Below are 25013 nucleotides of genomic sequence, written 5' to 3'. Positions count from 1 at the left end.
GGGTGGAGAGAAAGGGGTGGAAAAGGCGAATGCGGGAGAGAAGAGGGTTGGAAGAAAGAGAGGGTTGGTTTAGGCTGTTGCAGCAACGGGGCAGAGGGGGAGGGGTGGGAGAGCCTCCGGTAATGAAAAGCGCGATCCGCATACCAAGTAGCAACCTTCGACCTAACCTATATATAAGTCGCTATACTCTTGTATAACGGATAGTAGGTACGAAGTGAGTCTCGAGTCAGAATCCACGTTGCCCGAAGGACCAATCACGTAGAAGAAAACTGCGAGAATTCCTTATTTCCGGTCTAGTAAGACGCCCTGGTAACAGCAATACTCTCTCTCTCTCTCTCTCTCTCTCTCTCTCTCTCTCTCTCTCTCCCTTTCTTTCTCTTTTTTTATTTTCTTTCTTTGACGTTGGAAAGACTAACCTTGGAATAATATATCGCGTGTCATCGTAGCGGATAGAAGGTTTAGATCGAACGTTTTTGGAGTACGAGCTATCGTATCGATGGAACGAGTCGACTTCGTTTGCGAATGTCGATGGAGTTTCTTCCGAGTTTGGAGATAGATGGTGAGCGAAGATCAGTGGAGTCCTTCCGAGGGACTTTTCTACGACTTCCGAGTTCTTTACAAGGTGGAGCTCGTGTTCTTTGAAGTTTAGTCGCGAATGTGACCGTCTTCGAGTTCGATTTGAAACGAAAATGAAAGCTCGTTAATTCTTTTCCCGTGGATATCTTCTTAACGTTTCCGGATTCTGTGGCAAATACGAATAGAACGCTCGCGATCTCACCAATTCCCTTGGTCGTTCGTAAGTTTGTCTATGAATATCAAAAAGAGAAAAAAGAAACAGATATTTCCGAATTAGAGTATTTGAAACATCGACACACTTTCGAATTTCCTTACAAACATCGATAAAGTATCTTCGATCGCGAAAAATAATATGCAAGCTCACGTCGCAACGATGTAACGAGCGATCGGTCGAAGCTTACGAACTGTTTCCATCGGATCTTATAATTAGACCCATCTAATTCGATCGGTGAGTATAATTAGGACTTGGCGACGAGAATGAAACTAATGTAACGGTCTAAAAGGGCAGGCAGATAGATGAGCGATAAAATCGTTGTCGAAGCATCGATGTCCCGGACTAACCAACGTTACAGCTGAACCTACGTGGAAGGTTCACGCGGTTAAAAGCGAGTCTGAGTTATTGCACGTGAAAAGTAAAACTGGGTATTACGGAGATAATTGGCCGAGGCAACGAGTCCAGCAATTTTTCCTGTCTCCTGTTAATTCGAGATATCGCGTTACATAAATTTGCGGTTACCCTCGGTTTCTCGAGGCAACTTCTCTTTCAAACGAATGCTCTCCGTTGTCTTTTCAGACGCTCCGAGTTTTACGACAGACTTTAACGTTAACACGCTGGTAATTTGTTTTTAAATACAATTTTTAATCTCTTTTAATCAGAAGCCAAACCGCTCGATTACCTGTGTACACGATCAATATTCGATCTTCCACGACAAATGACTTTCTTAAGTTTAGTTAGACCCAGAAGATGCGTGAATAACGATGAAACGCAAGATCAAGTTTTCAAAATAACACGTTATACATGCCGAAAGATCTGATCGAAAGGCAATAAAAAAGAAAGAAGGAAAATATAATTTCCAAAAAGCAGTTAAGGAAACAATAGGTTGAAATGTCCATGTCGAACGAGCTGCTCGGCCGGAAGTGCTAATCAAGCAGCTCAGCCTCTTAATCTCTAACCCACGTAGAAAGTGGTGCTCGTCGACACCGGTATATCCGGCGGCTACAACTGGTCAGTCGACCGTTCCGGCAGCGATATTAAATTTGTATTTTTACGCTGATTCCACGGGCCATTCTCGTACGTGAGTCGAAAGGGAATCGTTCGGACGATTAACGATCCCAGCTCCCTAGGGAGTCGCTGGTTCTGAGGTAGCCAACTCCAACGTTTCCCAATGGCGACTCTCCTATGTGAACCTAAAACTCGTCCTCGTACCCGCCTCCTACCACCGTCTTTCCTATTCGCTAATATTTTATTTAACGCCTATCAAAATTTATGGATTTTTCTCGCCCAGCCAACAGCTACTCTAGAATTTAATGCTACCTCCGCGTACAAGCAACGTTTAGTCTGGTTTGCGGTTAAAAATGCGAAACAATAGGGTCTTGCCTCCGGAGCAAGATGAAATTTTTATATCAGATCAAATGGAAACAAATTGCAAAGCAAAAGTATATTCTTTACGTTTTGCACTTCGACTTTCTTATGTCAATTTCTCAATCATCTTCTTTCAATTTCATATTCTTTGATTTCCCAGCGATTTCACAAGGAATTAATTGAAGCGTAACTGAAAATCAGAAAAATTCTACGTCTAAGAAGAGAAAGATTCTTGTACACGTGGAACATCTTTGAAAAATTATAAAAGCGAAGAAGAAGGAAAATCTAAAAACAAGAAACAACTATAAAACGTACGATTAATTGTTGCACGCCATTTACCCTCCGAGATAAACACAAGTGGAATCGGTAGTCGCGGTGGAACTATTACCGTTCCATATCTCTAACAGCCCCCGTTGGTTTTATCGCTTCGATCGGAATTCCTTCTTCCATTATCCGTTCTCTCGTCCCATCCTCGCGTCCACGACCAGCTTCTTCTTCTTCTTCTAAGATTCGAGGAAGGTGGAACTCTTAACGCGAAGCACTTTGTCGAGCAGTGAAACGCGTTTGCCTGGCTCGGGAAAAGTATCGTATCGGAAAAAGGAGCAAAGAAAGATGTAACGTCGCGTGCATGAAATTATCCCCACGAGTGTCGTAGATCGACGAAGCCGAGCGGATTGCTCCGTCTTGACGCGACTTTGAATATTCGCCCGGAAACGGAGTTCATTGGCGGAACAACGACTGCAAGAGTACCGTTAAAACGTTTGCTATAGAGAAACTTGGGGGTTGCTGCCTGGAACGGGGCTCCTTCTTGCTTCTCTTGGGGTAAAAATATCGCGTCGCGAGCCATACGTCTTCCGGACAGGCGAAATAAGCGCGGGGACAATTGCAAGTTGAAAAGGTAACAGCTCGTTTCGCCTTGCTTTTTTCTCGCAGTGGCTGTTGTAGCGTTCTTTTACTTTTTTTAAGAGGGTGGTTGGGTGTTTCTTTTTCTTCGAGATTTAGTAACGTAAAGATGGAAAAATGCCAATCGCATGGTTTGGAATTTATCGGATGATAAATGTTAAGATTATTGGATGTATGTGAATACAAAGGATAAATTGTAAGGTAGAAAATATATATATTTTTTGAATATTAAAGTGTAAGTACAAAGTGTGGAATACAATACGAGCTGATCCAGATCCGCGCGCTAGCAGCGTTACCCTATGACTGAAAAACCCTGAAGCCAACGTTGCATGTGTACCGTTTATGGTTTGCCTTCGACGCAATCTTTTGTTCTATCTATGCGCTATCGATGGCTTCGGCGCTTGAGAAAACTAAAGACCATACGTAGAGTTTTCTTAGAAGTGGCGACCACTTCAACAATAAAGAATCGTCGTTCCAATTTGTTGGAGATAAGGAAGACAAATTGACGAAGATCTTAAAATGTAGGGACAGAACCAAAATCTAATTGCGGCACTGTATCGAACACGGTATATTTACCGTCTCATTTGCCATCCGGAGTATATTTGAATATCGAAAATAAGTTCACAACGACTTGGTTAATAAACCCAAATTGTCGAAGAAGAAGTGGGATACGGTCTATAAATAGTGGTAGTTTCCGGAAGGTGGCGCGAGAAGGGGAAAGACGGGGGTGAGATTAGAAGGGTACGTTTGACAGATGACACTTGTCGATATCGTGTTTCGGTTAAACGCCATCGCATCCCCCTATTTCCACCATATCCGTCTTACATTTGCATATAGAGTAAATCTCTTGGCAAGGTCTTGGCCTCGCGTTTGCCTCCACGCTTTTATGGACTTAAGGAGAAAAGTAGCTCGAGGTGAAGCAGGTGGCAGGTTTGTTATCACGGTTTCCGATTGGCCTGGCCCCGTGTTCCGCTTGTCAGAGAAACGTGCCACCCGCCACGCGATATTTCCACGTCGACGTTCCTCATTTTTTTCCCTCGCCGCTACGCGATTAGAATAACTGGTTTCGCACGATTGCTCGACTTACTGCGCGGCGCCTAACGTTCGATTCTCGTTCTGTTTCCTCGTTTCTGCTGCTAATTACTCGGTCGAACGGAAATTGTAGAGATTCGAGTAATTGGAACTTGTAATCAAAAGATAATGTCTCGCCAATTAATCGTACCATTCTTTAACCCTAAGATAAACGAAGAAAATAGAATTTATGATGGGAAAAAATGTTACGCATACAAAAAAAACAAAACAAAAATTCATAGCCTGAAACGGGTAGTTTTTCGATCCCTTTGAGAGAAGACCCTTCATCGTGAGATTTTACTTGGAGGAAAAACAGAGAGTCGAGGAAAAGGTTTCTTTTTTTGCGGAGCAGAAGACGAACCAATAAACATGATTCGCCTTATAATCTCGCCTTCCTTAGGAGAGCCATATCCCCAAAGTTCTTCCGCTCAGGCAATCTACGCGGGGAAATGGTTTTATGCACACAAGTGATACCCACGGGAACCGTTACCCCGTCCAAGGACGTTGAATAATTGCTACCAGCTATTCAACCGATTGAAAATCAAGGATACCGTGGGAATATCGTTCAAACGATTTATCAATGATTTCGTTGCTTCCGCGATCGTCGATAAATGGTAATCGTAATGTCCATAATCAAACATTAAAAAAAAAAAAAAAAAAAAAAAAAAAAATTGGAACAATACTTGAGACAACTCTGCGTTCGTTCGGTCACTTTCGACTCAGTCGTGTTTCTCTGTTGCCAACAAATCTTCCAAGTTTCTTAAATTTTTCAATTTCTTCAAGTCTAGGCAATTCTCGTCCATAAATTTTCTTCGGATGGAAGGAGAGGCAGAGAGAGGTCGAAAGAGTAATAGCCGTCATAAGCAGCGAAACAAAGAAGAGACACGATCGAAATAGGAAAAGGATAAAGGACCGAGGCTGCACTGGCGGATGGCCATTATATCCAAGCGCGGATCGGTCGCTGCAAATCGGTCGACGCGCACTTAGTATCGTCCGCCTTTTCTTCTCTTCTTTAGCCGTTTCAATGCCTCTAATCGTCACACGTACAGACGTACACGTACGTACGGCAATAGAATCCGAACGATATTCGATCCGATCGCCGATCGATGTATCGTGTACAATAAGACAAGATTTTCCAGTCGAATGGAGGATAACTTTAGTCGACACACGCGTTGCGGATGAACGCACCTTATCGCGTTCCTCGCGTCTAACGTTTCCCAGTTTTACTTTCGTAGCAGCAAAATTTGCGTGAACGTTGTCTTTTAAAGATCTACCTTAGATTATTATTCACGCGTAGGACGTAGAGAAATGATATAAAGCGCGTGGAACTTCTAATAAGAACGCGTTAGCGTAGGACGTTGCAGAGACCCAGATGTTCGTGAAATAAAAACGTTACGATATACGAGCATTGCCCGTTTTAGCGAAATCACTTCCGACACTCTTCGCGCCGCACTGAAAAACTTTATTGTCCAACCATTTTCCACCATTACTAGCCTCGCTCGTTTCGCTAACCTTTACAGCGCTCCATCGAACGATACGAATGGTATTTTAAAAATGGACATTCACTTTCTCGAGAACGTAAAACGATTCGCCGTATTCGTAAAAATCAAGGATACATGTAACACCTGATCTTACCTGACAATTCATGTCTTGCTTCTCGGACAGCAATCTGGCGACGTGACGAACAGACGAAGCAACCTCAGAAGTAGCTCCTGCTTGTAGGGCCACGTCCAAAACTGCCAGGGTATCCTTGTCCCTCCGTAACACGCACTGAAGCTCCGCCAAACGTATGCTGAACTGCTGGACGGCTTGCAGGGCGCACAATTGTTGATTACCCCTGCAAAATACCGTTTAGAGAAGATTATCATCGATGGGGATATTGGAGGTAATAGATCTGATAAAGCAACCTACTTGGGCTCCGGACTCTGAATTCTTATATTGGGTTGGCAACTAAGTGATTTTGGTATTGTCAATACCACCTAATGACAAAATCCGCAATCACTTAGTTGCTATACCAATACATCAGCGATTTCCAACGCGGACGAGCGTAATGGAAATCTGGCAAAATTCGAAGAGGGGAAATTGTAAAAGGAACGGTGCGCCGATCGTTTCAAGTTTGCTTGAATATTTCTAAGATTTATAGTTGAATTTGAAGGATTTACATGGCGAATGTCGTATTGAATTTCTAGCTGTCGCGTTTCATTAGACATTTAAAGCTAATACTATGCAGCTTAATGAACCATATCCGACGAAATTAACGGAGGCACTGGAGAAGGGAAGGAACGGCAGAGGCAAAAGTAAGAGAGACATAGAGACAATTGGTTCGAATTAAGGTAATCAACGCGTGCTAATTTACCAAACTAATATTTAACGAAATATAACTCGCAAATATTAATAAACGCGTAAACAAATATTTCACGGAAAAGTATCGCGAGGAAAGAAAACGTTAATTTTTTCGTTCCAATCGCTTTCTAAGCACGAAAGAATCGCAAATATCTTCTAGTTCTCCTAGATCTAGCGAACTAACTGAAAATCCAAATCTACTCCCGGATGTGTTCCTTTTCTGGATGCGATCGATCCGCGACGTTCGATAAACAGACGGCTGTTCCAGGTTCTCGGAATCGGTGAAAGCGAGCTACGAAATTGAATGGAAAAATCGCGAGTCGGGTCAACACAATAAAAAGTGGAACGAGGGCAAAGCCTCTTGGCAAACAGTAAGACGTCAAATTATTAGCGGATCTCCCCGATGGCGGTATCGGCAAATAGAAACACTTTAGGTCAATCCTAGCGCCCTAGGCTCGCACGAATGAAACCAGGAAGACTGGTTTTTCGTCTGCTTCCCGCATTGGCGCGTGATTGAAAAAATTCCTTCCACTTCTCGGAAGGATAGCCGCACTGAATAGAAACGAGACCGAAATTCGTAAGTATTCGATCAGCTTGCCATAACTTACGATTTTAACTTGCATTTGGCGAAATTACTCGACCTACCTATAGAGTACCATACTCGGCTCTACAGGATCCCAACAGGATATCGATTTTACTAGATTTTGAACGCGTCGCGAGACGATTTCAAACGAAAAGATGTCTCGACATTTTTCTAACGTTTCGAATTTTCTAATCTTGAACTTGTTTCAAACTGCATACGTATTTGCAAAGGTTTCGGTGCTTCTTCGCAGAATTTGTTGCGTATTCAAAATATTGAAAAATGACTACGGATACAGCGTGAAAGATGGCACGGCTATGTTCAAAAAATGAAGCGTCGAGCAACACTGGTCGATTTGTACGTTGCGGAGAGTGGCGTGCGCTCGTGCAAAGAATAGAAATTCCTGGGGAGCTTGCGAGGGATAGAATTGACCTCTGTAAAAGCCCAGTGGGTCACTGGTAAACCCTTTTGCATGGGTCAGACCCCTATCAGACGGGGGAATCAAGTGCTCATACGGCAATTAAAACGCGAGTTGAGCGGCCACGACGTGCCTTTCGCTTGGAACACGTATCAATTTCAAGGTCCGTGATTTGCTTGACCTGCCCGAGAAACGCCCCTACGTTTACAGCCGTACCATCATTTTCGTCTAATCTAATATTTGCTTGTACAGGAATTTCACGATAGTTACGTGTATGATGCTACGATAAATATTAACAGCGCGAAGAAGAAAAACGTTTAAAACACAGCAAAAATTTTGTAGAGAAAAGGGATAGTGCATATATCGTAATATATTTTACGAGATAAATAAGGAAGTTAAAATATTTTTCCTACCAAGCTCCGACGCATTTTTAAATTGTATAGCTTTGTATATCGGAAACGTTAAAAATCGCTGAGACAACCATAAAATTGTTCGCGTTAAACGTGTCCACTTCCTAAAATTGTTCGTAATAGTATATTATAGAAGACTTTAAACGGATGGTTTAGAAACGGCGGGTTTAGAAACGTCGAAGATTAAACCGACGATCCCAGCTAAAACTAGTAATCCTTTGACACGGGTCGAAATCCCAAAGATTCGAGCCCTCGTTGCCGGTACCTATGGTGTCTATGGTTCCCGCTGTGTTTGCTTTCGAGGCTTCATTGCCTCTCATAATATTTGCCCAACGTCACACGCCGGCCAGCGAACGGTCAGTCAATGATCCTAAACCAGCTATTCCACGCGCTTCGAAACTCGATAACCTCGTACCCTCTTCGAGGGAAAAGCAAGTTTCTTCGACAAGCAGGAAGACCTCGAGCAATTGTAAATGTCGTTAAACGCCTAATCTACCGTTTCGTACCACCACCTAGTTCGTCTTGTCGGAGGATTCTTCTTTTACGATATGAAAATGAATAGCAGAAACTATCCGTCGAATTTTTCAGACTCTAACTTTCACGCTTTCCTGAAATTACTTTCCGATTATTCCCAATTCTTTCGCAAGTTTCTCTAATTTTTGAAACTCGTTCAATGGTTTTCCAACTAACGTTCGTGCGTAACTCTCGCTCGAATAAATAACTATTATCCGATACTCACTTTTGAAAGGTTTCGTCCCAAACGCGATACAAATCGGCCACGCCATCCTTCAGCGCCGTGAAGATCAACGAGCTAGAATTACCAACATCGGTGATCAGTCTGTGAGTCTGGACGTTCAACGCCAGCATCGCCGCCTTACGATCCCTCAACGCAGCCAGTTCAGCCTGCAACATTAAATATACATTTTTAGTGGTTGCCTTCTTCCACTAACTCGAACGAATTGCTCCGTTCTTCGCGATTACGACGTAGGGGTTGGCTTTGGGGTTACGGGTGATGTATAAACTGGTCACAGTAGCAGAGCAAAGAAAGCTAACTGTACATCTCGCAGCGGGAACAAAAGGTCCATTCCCATTCCCATAGAGAATCATTGCAGGTATTTCTATTACGATAAATGTGAGCATCGCTATATGCGATATATTACGTATATTCGTAATATTATATTTACTTAATTATTTATATTTTTCTCTCTTTCTCCCTTAAACTTTGAAAGGGATGTCGGCCAAATAAACTAAGTCCAGCATCATGTACGTAACTCGACTCGAACTCTAGCTCGCGGAGATTATTCGATTATTCGATACCGAGGACGCGAGATCGGACATCAAGAGCGAAATAAGCAAAGATACGTTTATCAGGAAGAACATAACCGAACTATAAGGGTTGTAAGAGCGCAAGGTAGACACGATGGAGTAACCACGTCACGTTGTCACGTCTCCGTCGTCCTACTGCAGGAGGCGACCGACGAGGGCCGCATAAATAAACCCAGCTTTACGACGGCGACGCAGCCCGTAACAGAACGAAAACGAGAGCCCCTCCGCTTTCTCCGCTTCGTCCACCCACCCACCCTCTCTCTCTCTCTCTTTCTCTTTGCCAACCCACCGCGTGTCATTTCTCTCGCGTGACGAGCAGCAGAGTTCGGCGGAGACGCTCGTAAAACCTGCTCTTCTTGCGGTCATCCAGCGTCTCGCGTCTCCCTCTCCGTGTTTCCTTTCCACCTTCGTGTACCATCGAGTAATTTCTGTCCTCGAAACGACAGAGTTTACTACTGTTTCCTACTTGCATTCGTATCGTACGCCGATCTCCTCCGGAATTCCCTGGAATCAGAGAGCTCCGACTCCTCCGCTTCTTTCGGCTTGCCTCGCGGAAATTGAAAGTTTGCCACTTGGACGAGGGAGGAGAGAGAAATTGATTCCCAAAGCTGATTTTTAGAAATTGCTTCTGGGTAAAGCTATGCCGCGATGCAACGATTCGTTCCGGCGAATTATCGTTTTGATATGTTCAATGCGTCGAAGGAACCAAGTCTTAGTCCATTAAGACCACTGTTACCACAGCCTAAGAAGTTTCAGGCTTGGAAAAATGTTCGTTTCGCGGGAATAGAAGAAAGTAGATACAGTCGGTATCGGTCAGACACAAATAGATACATAAGTATACGTAGAGACGCGTAGTCTGCGCGTGGACGTCCGGATCTACTTGCACTGTCGGCTACACGTATTAGGCATCTACCGACCATTTACTTTTGACCATTTGATTCTTTTGTACCAAAAGTATATTTTCAGTAAAATACGCAGCAGTGCGAGCGACACGCGGGGCCGTAGATACGGACGTATGGCTGGAACTTTGATTTCGTTCGAGATTCTCCATCGCCCTCCATCGATCAAAGGATCCCCTTTGCTCAACTACAACGCGTAAGGACCGTAGAACGACATGGTGTCATCGATAGCCTCTGACGTGGAGATTAGCTTCGTATCGATTTGTTACGATGAACGTCGTTTATTGTTGCTATTCGTTTCGTGCTTATAAACTTCCGACTTTATAGACTAATACATATTGCATGTACGGCACCTTTTATCCGCGTTCTTTTAAAAAAGATGCGGAGGAACGAATCGATATTCTCGAGGGCTGCGCGGCTAATCGATGCAAATCCGTGCACGAGCAAACGTCGTCTACGTAGCAGCGATTCCAGGCACGCTATCGAAGAGGTCAGACGCGTGAAAAGCGGCGGTTCACGCTTGGCGTGCGTGAGTCCGTGTTGCCTTTCCGCAGAAACCCGCCAGACAGAGGAAAGGAGGCGTAGGAAAAGAAAGGAGAAAGAAGAGGCGCGGTAGCACGCTGTCCGACAGCGGTCGCGACGAAAAGTGGTTGGCATTGATATTCCGAGCACATCGCGAACGCAGAAGCAGCAGCTTCGCGGCCGTTCCCCTTCGCGCGGTAACCACCCACCGCATTCGCCTGTTTCCCTCTGGGGCCCAGAGGTCCAGCCTCCGACAACCCTCTCCGATCCCTCGTTACAAGCTTTCCCTCCAGCCAACGTCCCTTTCCACCGTCGCCAACACGCAGACACGCACATTCCGATCTAATTCAATTTCCAATCAACAGCCAATCAATTGATTCGAATTTGGTATACAGAGCGGTCGGCTGGCTGCCGCTGCGGCCTCTGCATGCCTATGAGGCTACCAGATTTCTCTGTCTCGTTCTCGCTCCCCAGTCTTTCTCGTTCTCGCGTTCTTTGGCACGAGGTGTCGTCTCTGTTTAAAGCCACGCGTGCCCCGTCCAACCGGGCAATTAGCTTTTTACCTGGCCTCGTAACGGCGCACTCTGACCGCGATACCGATGATCCAGGAGTAGCAACAAGAAAGAGGGCATTCAGAGGACTCTTGGTACTTCGGATTGAAAAGAGGATTGAGAAACAGTTTTAGAGAATGCTATAATCAGGATGACGAGAAATCACGTTTCGTGCGTATCGAGTTAATGAAATTCGTGCTATCGTGTCCTTCGAGGCTGATCGAGGATACAAGTTGATCCTCTTGAAGCTGCGACGAGATCGGTTCTCGCGTTAAAAGCGACCAACACGTGGATTATTGTACCTTATGTTTATAGAAAAATCGAATACACCTTCCATCGCGATATGATATCTGAAAGCAACGAACGATTAAAGAGACGCGTAAATAGACAACTGGATAAAACTCGATTTTTCTACGTTCTCGAGATACGAGATAGGACTCGTTAAGCAACGCGATTGGTCGCAAGTAGCGACGTTAAACGTACGAAGCGACGTGCTTGAATGCTCGTCGACGAGCCCGATTCCATCGGTGATCGCTGCTTTTTCCCGCCGCCGCTACAGTATTTTAATTGCAGCGTGTCACGAGAGAAGGCGGGATTTTTTAAAAAAAAGGAGGCCGCTACCGGTCGACGCGACGCAAGAAAAAGCAGCGCGCGGCGTTCGAACGCGATCGAACCGAATAAAGGCACGACAAAAGCCACTCGAAATAGCTCGTATCGGCTTTGCGGCTGGCTAACGAGCTTCCGCGCCGTGAAAGCCTTTCGCGATTAACCTCGCGGTCCTCACGGACGCGTCGAATCTGTATACGTTGCTCGTTTACGATCTTAAGCTGCTTGAAAGTTCGTTACCCGTGCACGCGCGAGGAATTCCAACCGAAGATTGCGAACGATCGAACCAAGTCGTTGTCGAAGTTTTTAGTATGTCTGGGGCGTGGCTTTTATAGACACTTCATCGAATCGAATTGATTTTCTCGCGCGATGTGGTGGGACGACGATGGGTTAGGTCAAGGAAGAGCGAGCCTCTCGCAAGCCAAACCGATCGACTCCAATTTTTCTAAATTTCTCGAAATATATATCTATGCCGATACAAAAGCTGCAACCGACAAATCCTTAGCAACCTTACGCGACATTCCGAGTAACTGAAAATTTAGATGTCAAATGACAGATCCTACAAAATCCCCCAAACGATTGCTCGATCGTTCGTTTCGCTGTAACTGGCCTACGAATGTTTATACATACGCGAATGCACAAATGTAATATTTACGGTATGGAGCACGCGTTCTAAACTTGAAACGAACGTCTGCTTATCTGTCTGTACGAAGATACGATTTAATCGTGAAATTGCAAAGGAAGAGGGAAGAGAAATAGCGACTCTCGGCCGAGACACACTGAACTATCGTACCAAGAACTCCGTCTGTCCGCGTTAAAAATGCCAGACGATTTGTAAGAGTGGAGACTTTTCTCACGGGGTAGACGAGATCGTCCGCAGGCGGATCACGCAGTGGAAAGTGCGAACGATCGCTAATGAGCGGAATATCGAGACGCGAGACGCGAGCCGTCGTGGAATTACGCAATAACGTTAATCAGCGGTCCGGCGTGTCGCGCACGATCCGCAATAGCGTGGCACACAGGCTCGATTCGAGCCTGTTTACGAATGCGTAATACACGAGGAACATTCCATTCGGATTCGCGCGCCACGCCGCCGCTGCACACTCGCTCATTCCATCGCGCTTTCCGTCGTACGTCGTGCATGCGAAATATTCTGCTCGGCTCGGAGAGTCGTATCCGCGAACCAACGTGGCTAATCGATTCCTCGACTGGTTAACGTCGATTCGATTCCCGTCTCAACGAGAATCTGTCTGGCGAACGTGTCGATGCTTCCAACGTTTCCTTTCCCGCCCTCCTTTTATTTTTCAGTCCGTGTATCGTGCGACGTTTCACGCTGAGAATCTTGCTTACGTCGTATAAGTGCACCGAGCAGCACGTTTACGCAAATTCATATTTTCACGAGCAAGAAATTTCCCGAAGAGACGAGAGACCTGGCCTACGAGTTGCTATGGGAAACATTCCCAAACGAGAGTCAACCGATATAAAACCTTTAAAACCTTCTCACGCCGTTTTAACTCCGTTGAAAATCCGGTCAAAAAAAAAAGCACTCTCGCCCGCAAAACCAATATGTAACGCGAAGCCCCGCTTTCCACAGCGAGCTAATCCTCGAAGCGCGTGCTTCTCCAACCCCAGTGCACGGCTTACCTCAACGGCGCGTCAACCCTCTCTCGCTAGCCCTAAACCATCGACAGCCTTCGTCGCGTGCGAAACCTCGTGCACGCGCTCGGCTCTGTCGTACATCGTCTGTCAGCTCGGTCTGCCACATTCTAGCACGTGGGACGAAGCAGGCTCTCGAACTTGGACCCAGCGTTTCGTCGTAGCTCGTCGATCGAACCGCTGGATGAGGACCGGTTACGTGGAACGTGGCACGCGAAAACATGTAAAACAAGAAGCACGTGGGGATGGGAGGGGAGGCGAGGTGAATGTCGGCGGCTAGACAGCCTCGCGCCTGCTGCATAATGCAGCACAGCGACGAGTTCACCCGGCAAATGTTGGACGCTAATACATCTTGATGATAGATAGGGAGCATGTGTTTGGTCTTCGCAATGAGGTTCGTAGGGATGTTAGGGATATTACGAGGAACAGGGGGTCGAGGGGCGTGCAGCAGACTACGAAGAGAGAGCAGGATGGTTTGCGAGCGAAAAAGGGAGAGGAGAAAAAGGGTGAAGGAGAAAAAGACGGGAAAAAGCGTAAGACCGGGGGAGGATCGAAGAAAGTTGAGGCGAAAATGAGAAGAAGAGCCCCTGGTGTAGCGGAGAATCGTGGAAAGTTAGCGAGACGAAGAGAGAAACAGGAAGGAGGTGGAGACCAGGGTGTTCCAGAGGTTTCCAGAGAGGGGTTCACGGAGGGTAGAGGCAGGCTGGGGATGACTCTCGGGGGGTGGAACTCAGAGGGTTGGCCAGGTTCGTCGGCGTTCGCTCTGGCGAGTTGCGATGCCGGGCACGTCGCCGTCAGACGAGCGTACGTGCGACACGACTACGCTTTTACGCCACTCTCTGCCTCTATCCTTGCCTCCTCTGACTGGTCTCTCCCTCTCTTTATACTCCTCTTCCTCCGCGACCGCCATCCTCGGTTGTTCCGCGCTCCATCGTGCCCTACACCATCCCCCTTTTCCTCTTTTTCTTACTTCTATTTCGCCTACTTTCATCTCGAGACCCTCCCCGTCGCGGCTCTCTCCAACTTCTCCAGGATGTTTTTAATAATGCCCGAGCTTGTTCCGCTCCGACGAACGCTCGCGAATACTTTCCCAAATCGAATGTCGCGCGTTAAAACGAGGATCAACGAGATTCGATTTAAGAGATTTAGAAGAACTGTAGTTTTCAAGCGTGGCAATGTATTTGATAACCGATAAAAACGCTTGGTACTGTTTGAAAGATGGCATATTTAGTGAAACGTTGTCGAAAAATTGCTTTACGAACCGAACAACGTCTTTCGCTTGTATCTCTGGTCAGTTTTTGACTATATCGAATCGGGAGAGGATTGCGGGATATTCTTACCGTCGGTGTGTAATTTTATTTCAACGATACTTAACTCAACTTAACTTAAGGGAAAGAATGTTTTTGCGCCATCTATAGTCGGCGTTTATTCAGACAAGATACTATATCGGTCGGTATACAATTCATCTGTAAGATACCGACGAAGAGATTCAATTACCGACCAAGGCAGTCTTATCGACACTTGGTACATTTGTATTAGACACGAACCGGGAGGAACAGCGTCACCGAATCTCGCGATTTAAAAAAGCATAATTTATATCGAGATCTTTCAAACATCGTTATTACGCACCTCGCAGCAAAAGTAATATCGCGAGAAATATGATTAGAAATACCTCGCTTATGATATCCCGTAACGTTACTGCTAATACTATTATACGGTTGCAGCAATAGAAATGCAAAGTTCTTACCGTGATTCGATTAATTCGCTCGTCCAGTACGTGAGGTTGCTCCAGAGTGATCTCGTACGAGAAGAGTCTATCGTGTGCTGCTTTGAATTCCGTACGTAGAGCTATTAACTCACGATGAAGCGCAGTGGCCATTTGTGTTTCCTCCATTCTAGCTGTCAGGGACTCCCACTTTTCCAATACACCTGAAATATAAGAAATATTTGTAAAAATCGCGATCGAAAAAATGTTAAAAAATTAAAGTAAAAAGAAAAAGAACCTGTATTGCAAGGGAAATGTAAAAAAATACGTAAGTTTGAACAAACTAAATGATACTGTATTGTAGAACGAAAAGTTGTATTTTAGAGTATCAAGGAAGGTTTTATTATGCTTCTTTTTCCATAAGAAACAGAGAATTCTCGACGGAAACAGCTTAGCTAATTATACACAATAACTTCCTTTTGCGTGACGATCCTAACGTTACTCTATTATGTACGTCACTCGTTCCCAGGCACAGTCAGCGTTATGTCAGAGAAGATAAGTCACATATTTAAGGTCAAGCAGCTTATATGTGCATGCATGAATATGTAGCAGCTCGCATGGCTTCGATGACCTGTTTCTTCGATACTTTCCTTCGATACTTTCTTCCTCGAGACAACGCTGCGCCCTTAAAAATATGTAGAAACGACTCCGATGGATGATTCAACCGGCTGATACCGTTTTGAACGGTGCGCCCCGATTTAAGAACTTTCACTTTTACGAGCCCACGAACCTTCCACTTATATTTCCATAGATCTCTCTGTCTAGAAGAGAGAAGAGCGTCGCTCTATATTTACGATATTTCGAATCTGCGATCTGAAGTTTGAAAATTTCAAGTTTCAAGGTGCGGAATTGTAAGATTTCGAGATTCGCGACTGTAAGTTTCAAGTCGTATCTTTCGATGATTACTATACGACGCCGTTGAAACGATACGAAGTAGAGTTATAAAAATGAAAAAAAAAAGAAGTTCTTGTGTTCGTTTTCTCCAGTAAGAATGGATCGAAAAATCGTAAAAATGTCCCGGCATTTATGCTTTCCCCGACATGACGGTAATTAGGACATTTTCCACTCTCTATAACATCCGGAATGTTTTCCACTCTAACGCGTGCCATTCGAGCGATTTCGAATGAAATAACAGTTAAGATAGATAATTATCGAACTAATTGCATACTTTCTTCTGGATAATTGCGTAGGTACGAGTTTCGTATCGCCTCCGTATGACACCACAGCAAGTAAAAAAAAAAAAAAAGAATTCTTGGATCGTACCATTTCGCCATTGTATTAATTGCAATCGTTTAGCTGCCAACCCAATACCTACAGTCAAGAGACTTGGCTGGTATCGAGATCAAAGCCAGATCGAAGAAGCCAGCAACTCCTCTAAGCAAATGTTACCGAATTAACACAGAATAAATAAATTCGATCGATAAAATAATTTATGAAATTAATTTCCAAAATGGACCGACCGAGTTCCAAAGCCACGCGCTACGATAAATTCACATCAAGGTGTATCGATAAATCTATTCCTCTTCCACAAGAGGAACAAAGAAATGTTAGGAATGAAAGTCAGTGGAAAATAAAAGACGAGTGAAAAAGAAGCGTAAGACGTGGAAGATCGAGGCCGTGGAAATCGTAAGTTATTAACAACTTAACATCCAGATACGATTCCTTAATTACCAGCTTCTAATCAATTTTTGATGTCGCTACACAAGACCTATCGCTCAGGTCATGCTCCGTTACACCGTGATCCTTGCTTTCGTTCGATTAAATACGAGTACTTGTTGTCCGCGAAGTGTCTTCCTATAATACAAAAGTAATAAATTATTCGGTGAAAGCCGATCGAATTCCCCTTTCTGTTCAGCGTGGTAACCGTGACCGAGACACTCGAGTAATTACTGTCCCATAAAAAGAAGCAAGAATTGGAAGAAAGTGAATAGTAAAGGCGAAAGGAGCACGGTATTAGGAATTACCGTAGACGATTCGCGCAACAGGTGTGATCAACGATGATCGATGGCTTAATGACGGTTAACGAGCGACCAAACGAATGTGTTTTACGGACCACGGTCACCTAAACGTTAAAACAGGATCCAACGAGAAACAAAGTGTTTCGTAGTAATGAGAATTTCTCGAAACGAAAAGAAACGGAGCTGGCGTTGGAAGAAACAGCAAAGACCGATCGATTCTTTGAAAGTTAACGATTTTCAAAAGATTAATTGCCCATTTCGCGAACTAAATTGCGAACGTATAAAATTATTCTGCGTGCGAACATGCGAATAAAACGCGTTACAACGCGCTAATCAGACTGTGGATATACAAAATATCTACGGAGCTCGAACGAGAAGTTTCTCTCTATGACCTCGATACCGTTGATTTTTCTAGATACAATAATAACTGTTAGAAATAAAAATTTCAATGGTTATCCTGTGATGTAGCAATAGACTGCGATAGTACAGCGATAAGCGAATGAAAGAAGATTTAAAATCTATAGATAAGATATCTAAACATACATATATGATTATGATAATGGACAAATAGCATATAATTTCGAAGTCACGCTACACGTTACAGAAAGTTGGACATTTAAGAAAACACGAATCTACGTAAGTAGGATAAAAAAATTCAGCCAGAAGAAACCTAACAATTAGTCGGCAAAGATCCAAGAGCGGAGCGTCTAATTCGCATAATCATCAACAATCCATGACGATGCCAATAAAAATAGCTCGAAGGCCTTTACGTTTTTCAATCTATATTCGCGGCATCGTACTACGATCCGCGTACAACGCCACGGGTTCCTACCACGCCCGATAAAAACGTAATGCGATTTCTAGGCTACGAAGGAAAATCTCGAGCCGGCTTTTTCACGGTTTTCTCGGAAAAAACAACTTTCACTTTGTCACGCTTGGTTTACAAAAACAGCTACGCGGTGGACTACAGTTATCAAGTGAAATCTGGAATTCCGAGCCGTCGTCAAAACGGGTCGAGAACTGCTATGTAACCTTTGAAAACAAAGAGAAAAAGTTGCCACTTTTTCAGCGTTTTATAATATCGTCGGAATTAGTCCGTGAATTTTACGCGACAGACAAATAGAAGAATACGCTATCCTCGAACATAAAACACAGAATCTAAATTCATAAAAGAAAATGACACTGTCGTTAAAGCGACTTTCGTATTCTCGATTCCTAGGTACGCGAGCCAAACCATCAATCACGTTCAGCCAGTAAATCAATTCATTGGCATCGAACAACTAAACCGCTTAAAAATTCAAACGAAACGTAATTATTATTTTCATATTGCAGGATGTTCGCGGAACTATGACATCGATCTCCTTTAAATTTCTCATTCCCACGAGCGCGCTATAAAAACGTTCGGATCTCGTTATAAGGAAATTTCGCGTGACCGGCAATCAGCAGGATCCGTGTATCCTGTCACGGATATTATTATGGCAACAAGCTCGTTGACAAATGCTGAAAATGGCAGGAAGAGCGTGTCGGTGCGCGTGTGCGCGCTCGTACGAGGGGCGACAGGGGCGAGACGCTCGGGAAAACACTGTCGATGGAAAGCAATGAATTTCACACTGACCTACAGGAAATGACGGCGAATGTGCGGAATAATTGTGGCCTGCGTGGTATCGTGTATTACACGTAATATACGTCCCGCGTTATCACGGTCGAACGATTACGTTCAGTAGAGCAGAAATCGGTGGACGAGCGTACGGTACGTCTTTCTTCCTGCGACCGTCTCCTCTTATTTTTCTTTTCCTTGTTTTCTTTTTTTTTTTTTTTTTTTTTTTTTTTTTTTTTTTTTTTTTTTTTTTTTTTTTTTTTTTTGATCGCCTTCGAATCGTCTTTGACAAAGTGGAACGTCAAATTTCGAAGAATCATCGAGCAGAGTGCAATCTGCGTAATTTTCTGGCCGTTAGCTGGAATTAGCCTAAAGGAACGATCAGGATGGTCGAACGGATAGCCTTCGGCCAACGTTTCTGGAGGAAGCAATTAATCTTGAGAATCGAACGTTTGCCACATTAGTCCGACATTATTATTATTTCAGAACCGTGCGGCTGATAAGAGCGAACGAATTATCGTGGTAAATGTTCTGCCGCGGGTAAGTCTTTCGCTGCAGATGTAAATCTAAATGAAAAGTTGGATTTCTTAACTACATGAATATGTAGCGACAGGTGAAACGCGACGAGTCACGTTTTCTGTTCTTTGCGCAGCTATTTTAACATTCGTAACGCTCTCCACTAGTTCCGTATTATTAAGACCGTGTTTTTATGCAGTTTTAGAATCAAACGCTTTTTTCACCCCCCTTGGAAATTGCGAAGCGAGATACGTTAATTATTTCCGTCGGATTTTTCTTACAAGACTTCGTCGATCGATCACTCTTTTCCGGTTAACGTTTTTTTTTCTTCTTTTTCTTTTTCCGAGTAATCGCTTTTTTTACTTGAAATACGACTATAAATTCTCATGACTGATGATCGAACTACAGAAAAAAAAGATATACCTATACATTATAAACACTTTAACGTATGTTTATCGTTGAATTTATCGTCCATCGTCGTTCGTAGATAAATAACGAATAAAACGATTCGCTACAGTAGCCTACCATCAAACTATATACCTCACAAGTAAACCATAAGTGATTTTCTTTCAACTACGCAAAACTACGTACTGTAACTAACATAAAGCCCCTAACTACGCCACTGTAACTCGCTGTAAACAGTACCTGTGCTCATAATCATTCGCTAAAACCATAAAACGATCGAGCTTATCCATCGAAAATAGCGCAACATAGATCCCTAACTGTTACATCGGTTTCATGGTCGGCGAGAACGATCGTCGTAGAACCTGGTGAATACTAAACGTTCAGACGATTTATAAGATAATTTCCAACGAAACAGGACCAAGAAAGATTATTACTACTTTCTCTGATCGTGTTTGCCAATTTATCACGTTAGTTACTGTCGGTATCGCGAGTACTTACTCACGTACGTCTTAATGATTAATTAGCGCCCTCTGCCACGAACGATTTCGAAACTCGTATAATCCCGACCACACGTCTCAATCCATAGCTCGAGAATAATTTATTCGTAGACCGCTCCTGTGATCTACCGCGAACGCTTTCGTTTGAATCTATCGCGCGCACGCTCCGTTTGTAATTTACATAATTCCATCTTTTTAATTGGCTGACAGTCGTCTTCCGTAGAAGGTCAAAGTATCGTCAATTCAACTTATGGTAAAAGTTACCTTTTCGCTTCGACAAACGTTCCAAGGTAATTTAAAAAATGGAACACGACGGTTCTACCGATCATCGTGTTCCTTTCCTTCGGTACAAAATACATTGATAACGCGATCGAGTCGAGCATCGCAACTACGTCGAGTAACATCCGCGGATACACCCACGTGTGCTCGTGCGAACAGCGTGTTATGAAAGCGACCACGTCGAAACAGGTCAACGTTAACGCGAGAATGAATGCAAGCTCGTTAATCAACTACCTTCTAAAGTTTCTATCGGAATAGGATCTTGGACAACGGAGAAACGGTTGCCGGACGATTGTGTTCCCGGGCTTTCTACTGTAATTCCTCGCTGAGCAACCGTTGCTCCGTGGCTACGTTCCAATAAAATTGAACGTTGCTCCATTAGCTTCCGCGGTTTGAAGCCGAAGATGAAAAAAAAAAGAAACAGAGGAGAATGAAATTATAAAAGAAGCGATAGATAAATTCAAGAACAAAGGGGAATTCCAGGTGGAGTATTTGCCGATCGCTTGGGTGTAATGAAAATACAAATCGATTAACATTACGTTAAGCTATTAATAAGGCTTGGCATTAGGCGATGACTTTGAACTAGAGACAGATCGCGCAACGCGTTTTGCTCCTCATCGATCCCGTTCAATTTTCGATGGATTGAAATTATTTTCTCGCCTTTTCAAACTTAGTTCGACAATGGACTCGTAAGAAATTATCTTCGTTCTTTCGTGTTTATCTTATTTAAATTTCTGCGCGTCGAATTCTTGCGAGTTTTACATCTGGCTACCGACGAAAATTCAAGGTTGAAATCTTGTTTTGCAGAGGTAGGATTATGTCAGAAGCCCGCGGTAAAATTAACCGTGAATTCAACATCTTCTGGCACGTCTATACGCATCACGAATTACGAACTACGTAACGAGTAGAAAATAATCGATAGTCTCGTGAGAGACACACGTTCGTATCAATAAGCCACTCCCGACTTTGGCTTTTCATTTTAATTAATTCGCTGAGCTTTCATTTAGCGAAAATTACTGGAAATTTTATTGCGAACCTACAAAATTCCCATTTAAAAAAAAAAAAAAAAAATACAAACTGACCATTTTGACTACTCTGACAATGTTAACGTTAAAAAAACGTTCCATGCAATTTACATACATCGTCATCTTTGTAACAAAGCTAGTAAACCGCTCGTTTCGTTTGGTTAGCTTAAGAAAGATTCAAGTTCCTTGTAAGTTTCTCTTTGTGCAGAGATAAGAATAGAAAAATGCGAAGACAAAAGAATCAGGCATTAATAACAAAAGCCATGCGTGAACATTGAACATAGATACAGATCGATAGATATTCGGAGAGATCGCGTCATGCGATTCTCGTTTCACGTCATCTCAGCTCGACGTCCGTCCTGACCCGCTTTTACGCGTCAATAAAATCGTTGCTAGCGAGGCTGAAGCAGATCCAATGAAATTCGTCGTTGGATCACAAAATCGAATAACAGAATTCAGTTGGTTCTGGCGAGACGACGAAAGGTATACGAGCAACCGATTTGACAGGTAACGGAACGCTGATGAAGAAGAATACCAGGTTATCTTCCGGGATGATGTCAGAGATCGAACGTTTCTACACCGAAACGTGGAAGAGTAGGTATGTTTACACGAGAAGATGAAAGCAAACCGACGTTGAAATATACGGTAAAAATTCGAATTAACGGTATACCGGGAAGATTCGAGAGAAGAAACGCGATCAGAAATCGAATGATGTTTCGTAACGTTCACCGAATAGCATCTTCGAATTTTGATAATTAAATTAAGTGGACAGCGCAATACGGATTCCTGCAAGTTGACTTTTGTTAAGTTGACTTTAAAAAGGATTTACGGATGGAGGCTTCTAAATATACGAAAGATTACGTACAGGTATCATCCGGCTGATCCTCCGCGATAATCTGCTGGTGCGCGTAACAGGTATCCGGTGCGTCTTTCCTGACACTGGTCTCCTCTTTTGCAAACACCATGATTTATTTTCCGAACGCGAGTCACGATTTATTTTTCTCGAGAATCGCAGTTTTCTAATTCACCGTGCCAATTATGCTTGAGCTGCTACAATAATCCAGCGTGTCCACGATTTCGCTTAGGAGTCCAAGACTCTCCTCCTTTTTACAGAGAAACGATCGCTGAAACCTCTAACTTTTTACTGTTATAGTAAACCGGTACTTCGACTCTCGCAACTTTGTTCCAGCGAATCTGAAAGTAACGAAGTTATACACCGAAAATACGCTTCTCTTATTCTCTATCCTAATCTTCGAACTTCCAATCTCTGACTTTGCAGTTGCAATGAAAATTATCGAACGAACGTACGTATGTATCGATCCTTCGCGATACTAGGAATTTCCAAAGTAGCACAGGAGATGTCGAAAGAGTTCGAAAAGCGCGCTGCTTTGCGAAACGTCAAACGCGGCGCGTGGCGGATCAGCTGTTGGATGGAAGAGAAGGCGAGCCACGAGAAGCAGAATAGACGCCGCGACTCGCGCCAGGAAAACCGAGCTACTGACCGGGTACACGCGGCCGACGATTCTTCGACAACACGAGCACGAGCACGAGCACGGCCGAGTACCGGTTCGTGAAGTTCCGTCGGCTATATAGTGCTTCTTATAAGGTGAGACCCGAAGGTGTACCGATGCACTCGCGTCTTGCAACACTCCTACGCGAGTGCACCCACACGCGGATTATCGCGACCAAACAATCGACCGCGACCGGTCTAATCGCATTTCCCTTCAGGGTCGGTTTGATTCGCCGGTCGCGATAATCGTTTGTTAACTCGAAGGAAGAAGACTAGGCAGAGTTCAACGTTTGTTTAATGGACGGTGAACGGGACGAAGTCGGAGCTCTTCGCGCACGTTTCTGGGGTAATACGATTGGAAAGATCGGTGTCGGTTGAATACATTTTGATTTCAGGTGAACCGGCTTTAGAACTGATCTTTAAGGTAAAACGGACGAAGCTGTTCCATTTGTCGAGCAAGTTGCGACAGACTTATCGCAACTGTGGCACTGATACGCATGTTGAATCATTTTCGAGCGAACAGGATGTTTCTATCAATAAAACGTTTCTTGAAAAATTGCGAATTATATGTTATTGTATTTAATAAAGCTATTCTTGGAAAATAATACACAAATGAAATTTTATCCATCTATAATAACAAAGAAGAAAGATAAAGAAGGTATAGAAGATTGTGTAGAATTGGATGTTTATCGATCTGATCGTGATCTGTATTATAGACCAAGCGTGTTATCGCAGATACAATATTACGAAGCTAGTGCAATCTAGGGAGATGTTCGTCATTTTAAACGGAAATCGTGTTAAGGCTGTATGCAACGTAATCGAAGTTACTACTTTGCCCCACGCTTAAAAGCTACTTGTTCTAGCAATTAAGAAAATTGGTTCCGCTGCTACACGGAATACGTTTTTAGAGGTTTCATGCTGCAAGCAGATACATAAGTGCTGTAAAGACTACTTATTCGTCGATTTAATAGCATTCGGTTGTTTGATAATGTAGAGGCTTATTGTAATTAAGAGAAATGTATATATAATCGAGATGATTAAATTCCATAAGATTCCATAATTTTATTCGAAATCGTTCATAAATAATAAATATATTAACGAGGAGGTACCATTTGGTAAATTCATCCTACATATATTTCACGATCTGTTAAATCTATTTAATATGCATAAAAAGCTCTATATCTTCGAGGCATTCTATCGTACGAATTAAAGAAACATTATTCAAACTATACAAATACCACCAAACTAGAGATAAGGGCAGATAATCCGAATAATATTCACTGTAGGTGATAAAAGAAACAAAAGGATAATTAGTAGTAGGAAGCCACAACAAAGCAGTGTTTATTACATAATGGTTACAATATGAACGGTATACAAAAGTGAACTAAAAATCAAAATACTCTAAAGGTTTGTTACACTCGCACTTGCGTTCGTTGCAATAAATAAAAAATTAATAAAGAAGGTATTAATTAAAAATTAAATTATATAAACAAGCGAGAAAAATCTAATATCCGTGTTGTAAAAAAATAGATACGTACAGTTTGCGTTTCCTCCAGCAATATTTACCGCCCACCCCCCCTTTTTTTGTTGTTACCGATTCATTTTTAAGTTAAGTAGTAATTGTGACGTAACCCTTTCTTAGAAAAAGATTTCACATTATCGGAAGTTAACTAGTATTAGTATTAACTAATGTATTACTAGTAATATTATCTCGCACCTTTCTACTATTTCAAAGGTGAAATTTAAAAATACATTTTACATTACGTAAAATGATATTTAAATTATTGTTAATTACCGGGGACATAATCCTCGGTCAAATTGAACATTAATGTGCAAATATAATTCGTTCTTTAGCATGCAGATGATCGACTTATAGTTCAGGAAAATTTACACATGCATTTGTATCTTGATGCCATATAAGGATCGTTGTATCATACATTGCTTCTGTGCACAAGTCATCGTTTAAATATAATTAATTAATGATCTTTAAAGATCTTAATCTTTTCTATATGTACATT

The 25013-nt window shown here is 43.1% G+C and overlaps 1 protein-coding gene across 9 annotated transcripts in view; it reads right to left on the bottom strand.

The window, feature by feature from the left end:
* The window catches only part of LOC132905372 (klarsicht protein-like), a 262601-nt gene that overhangs the window by 156771 nt on the left and 80817 nt on the right, over positions 1-25013 (bottom strand). For all 9 annotated transcript variants that reach the window (XM_060960377.1, XM_060961204.1, XM_060957033.1 and 6 more), the window contains exons 17-19: positions 15191-15372; positions 8623-8786; positions 5768-5969 (exon numbers count right to left, since the gene is read on the bottom strand). In XM_060960377.1, coding sequence (XP_060816360.1) covers positions 5768-5969; positions 8623-8786; positions 15191-15372 — 548 coding nt within the window. The remainder of the gene's footprint in view (positions 1-5767; positions 5970-8622; positions 8787-15190; positions 15373-25013) is intronic.

Source organism: Bombus pascuorum, chromosome 1 (genome assembly GCF_905332965.1).
Source record: "Bombus pascuorum chromosome 1, iyBomPasc1.1, whole genome shotgun sequence".
NCBI classification, from domain to species: Eukaryota; Metazoa; Arthropoda; class Insecta; order Hymenoptera; family Apidae; genus Bombus; species Bombus pascuorum.
The sequence above is the reverse complement of the archived record's forward strand: the minus strand, read 5'-3'. Positions and strand labels throughout refer to the sequence as shown.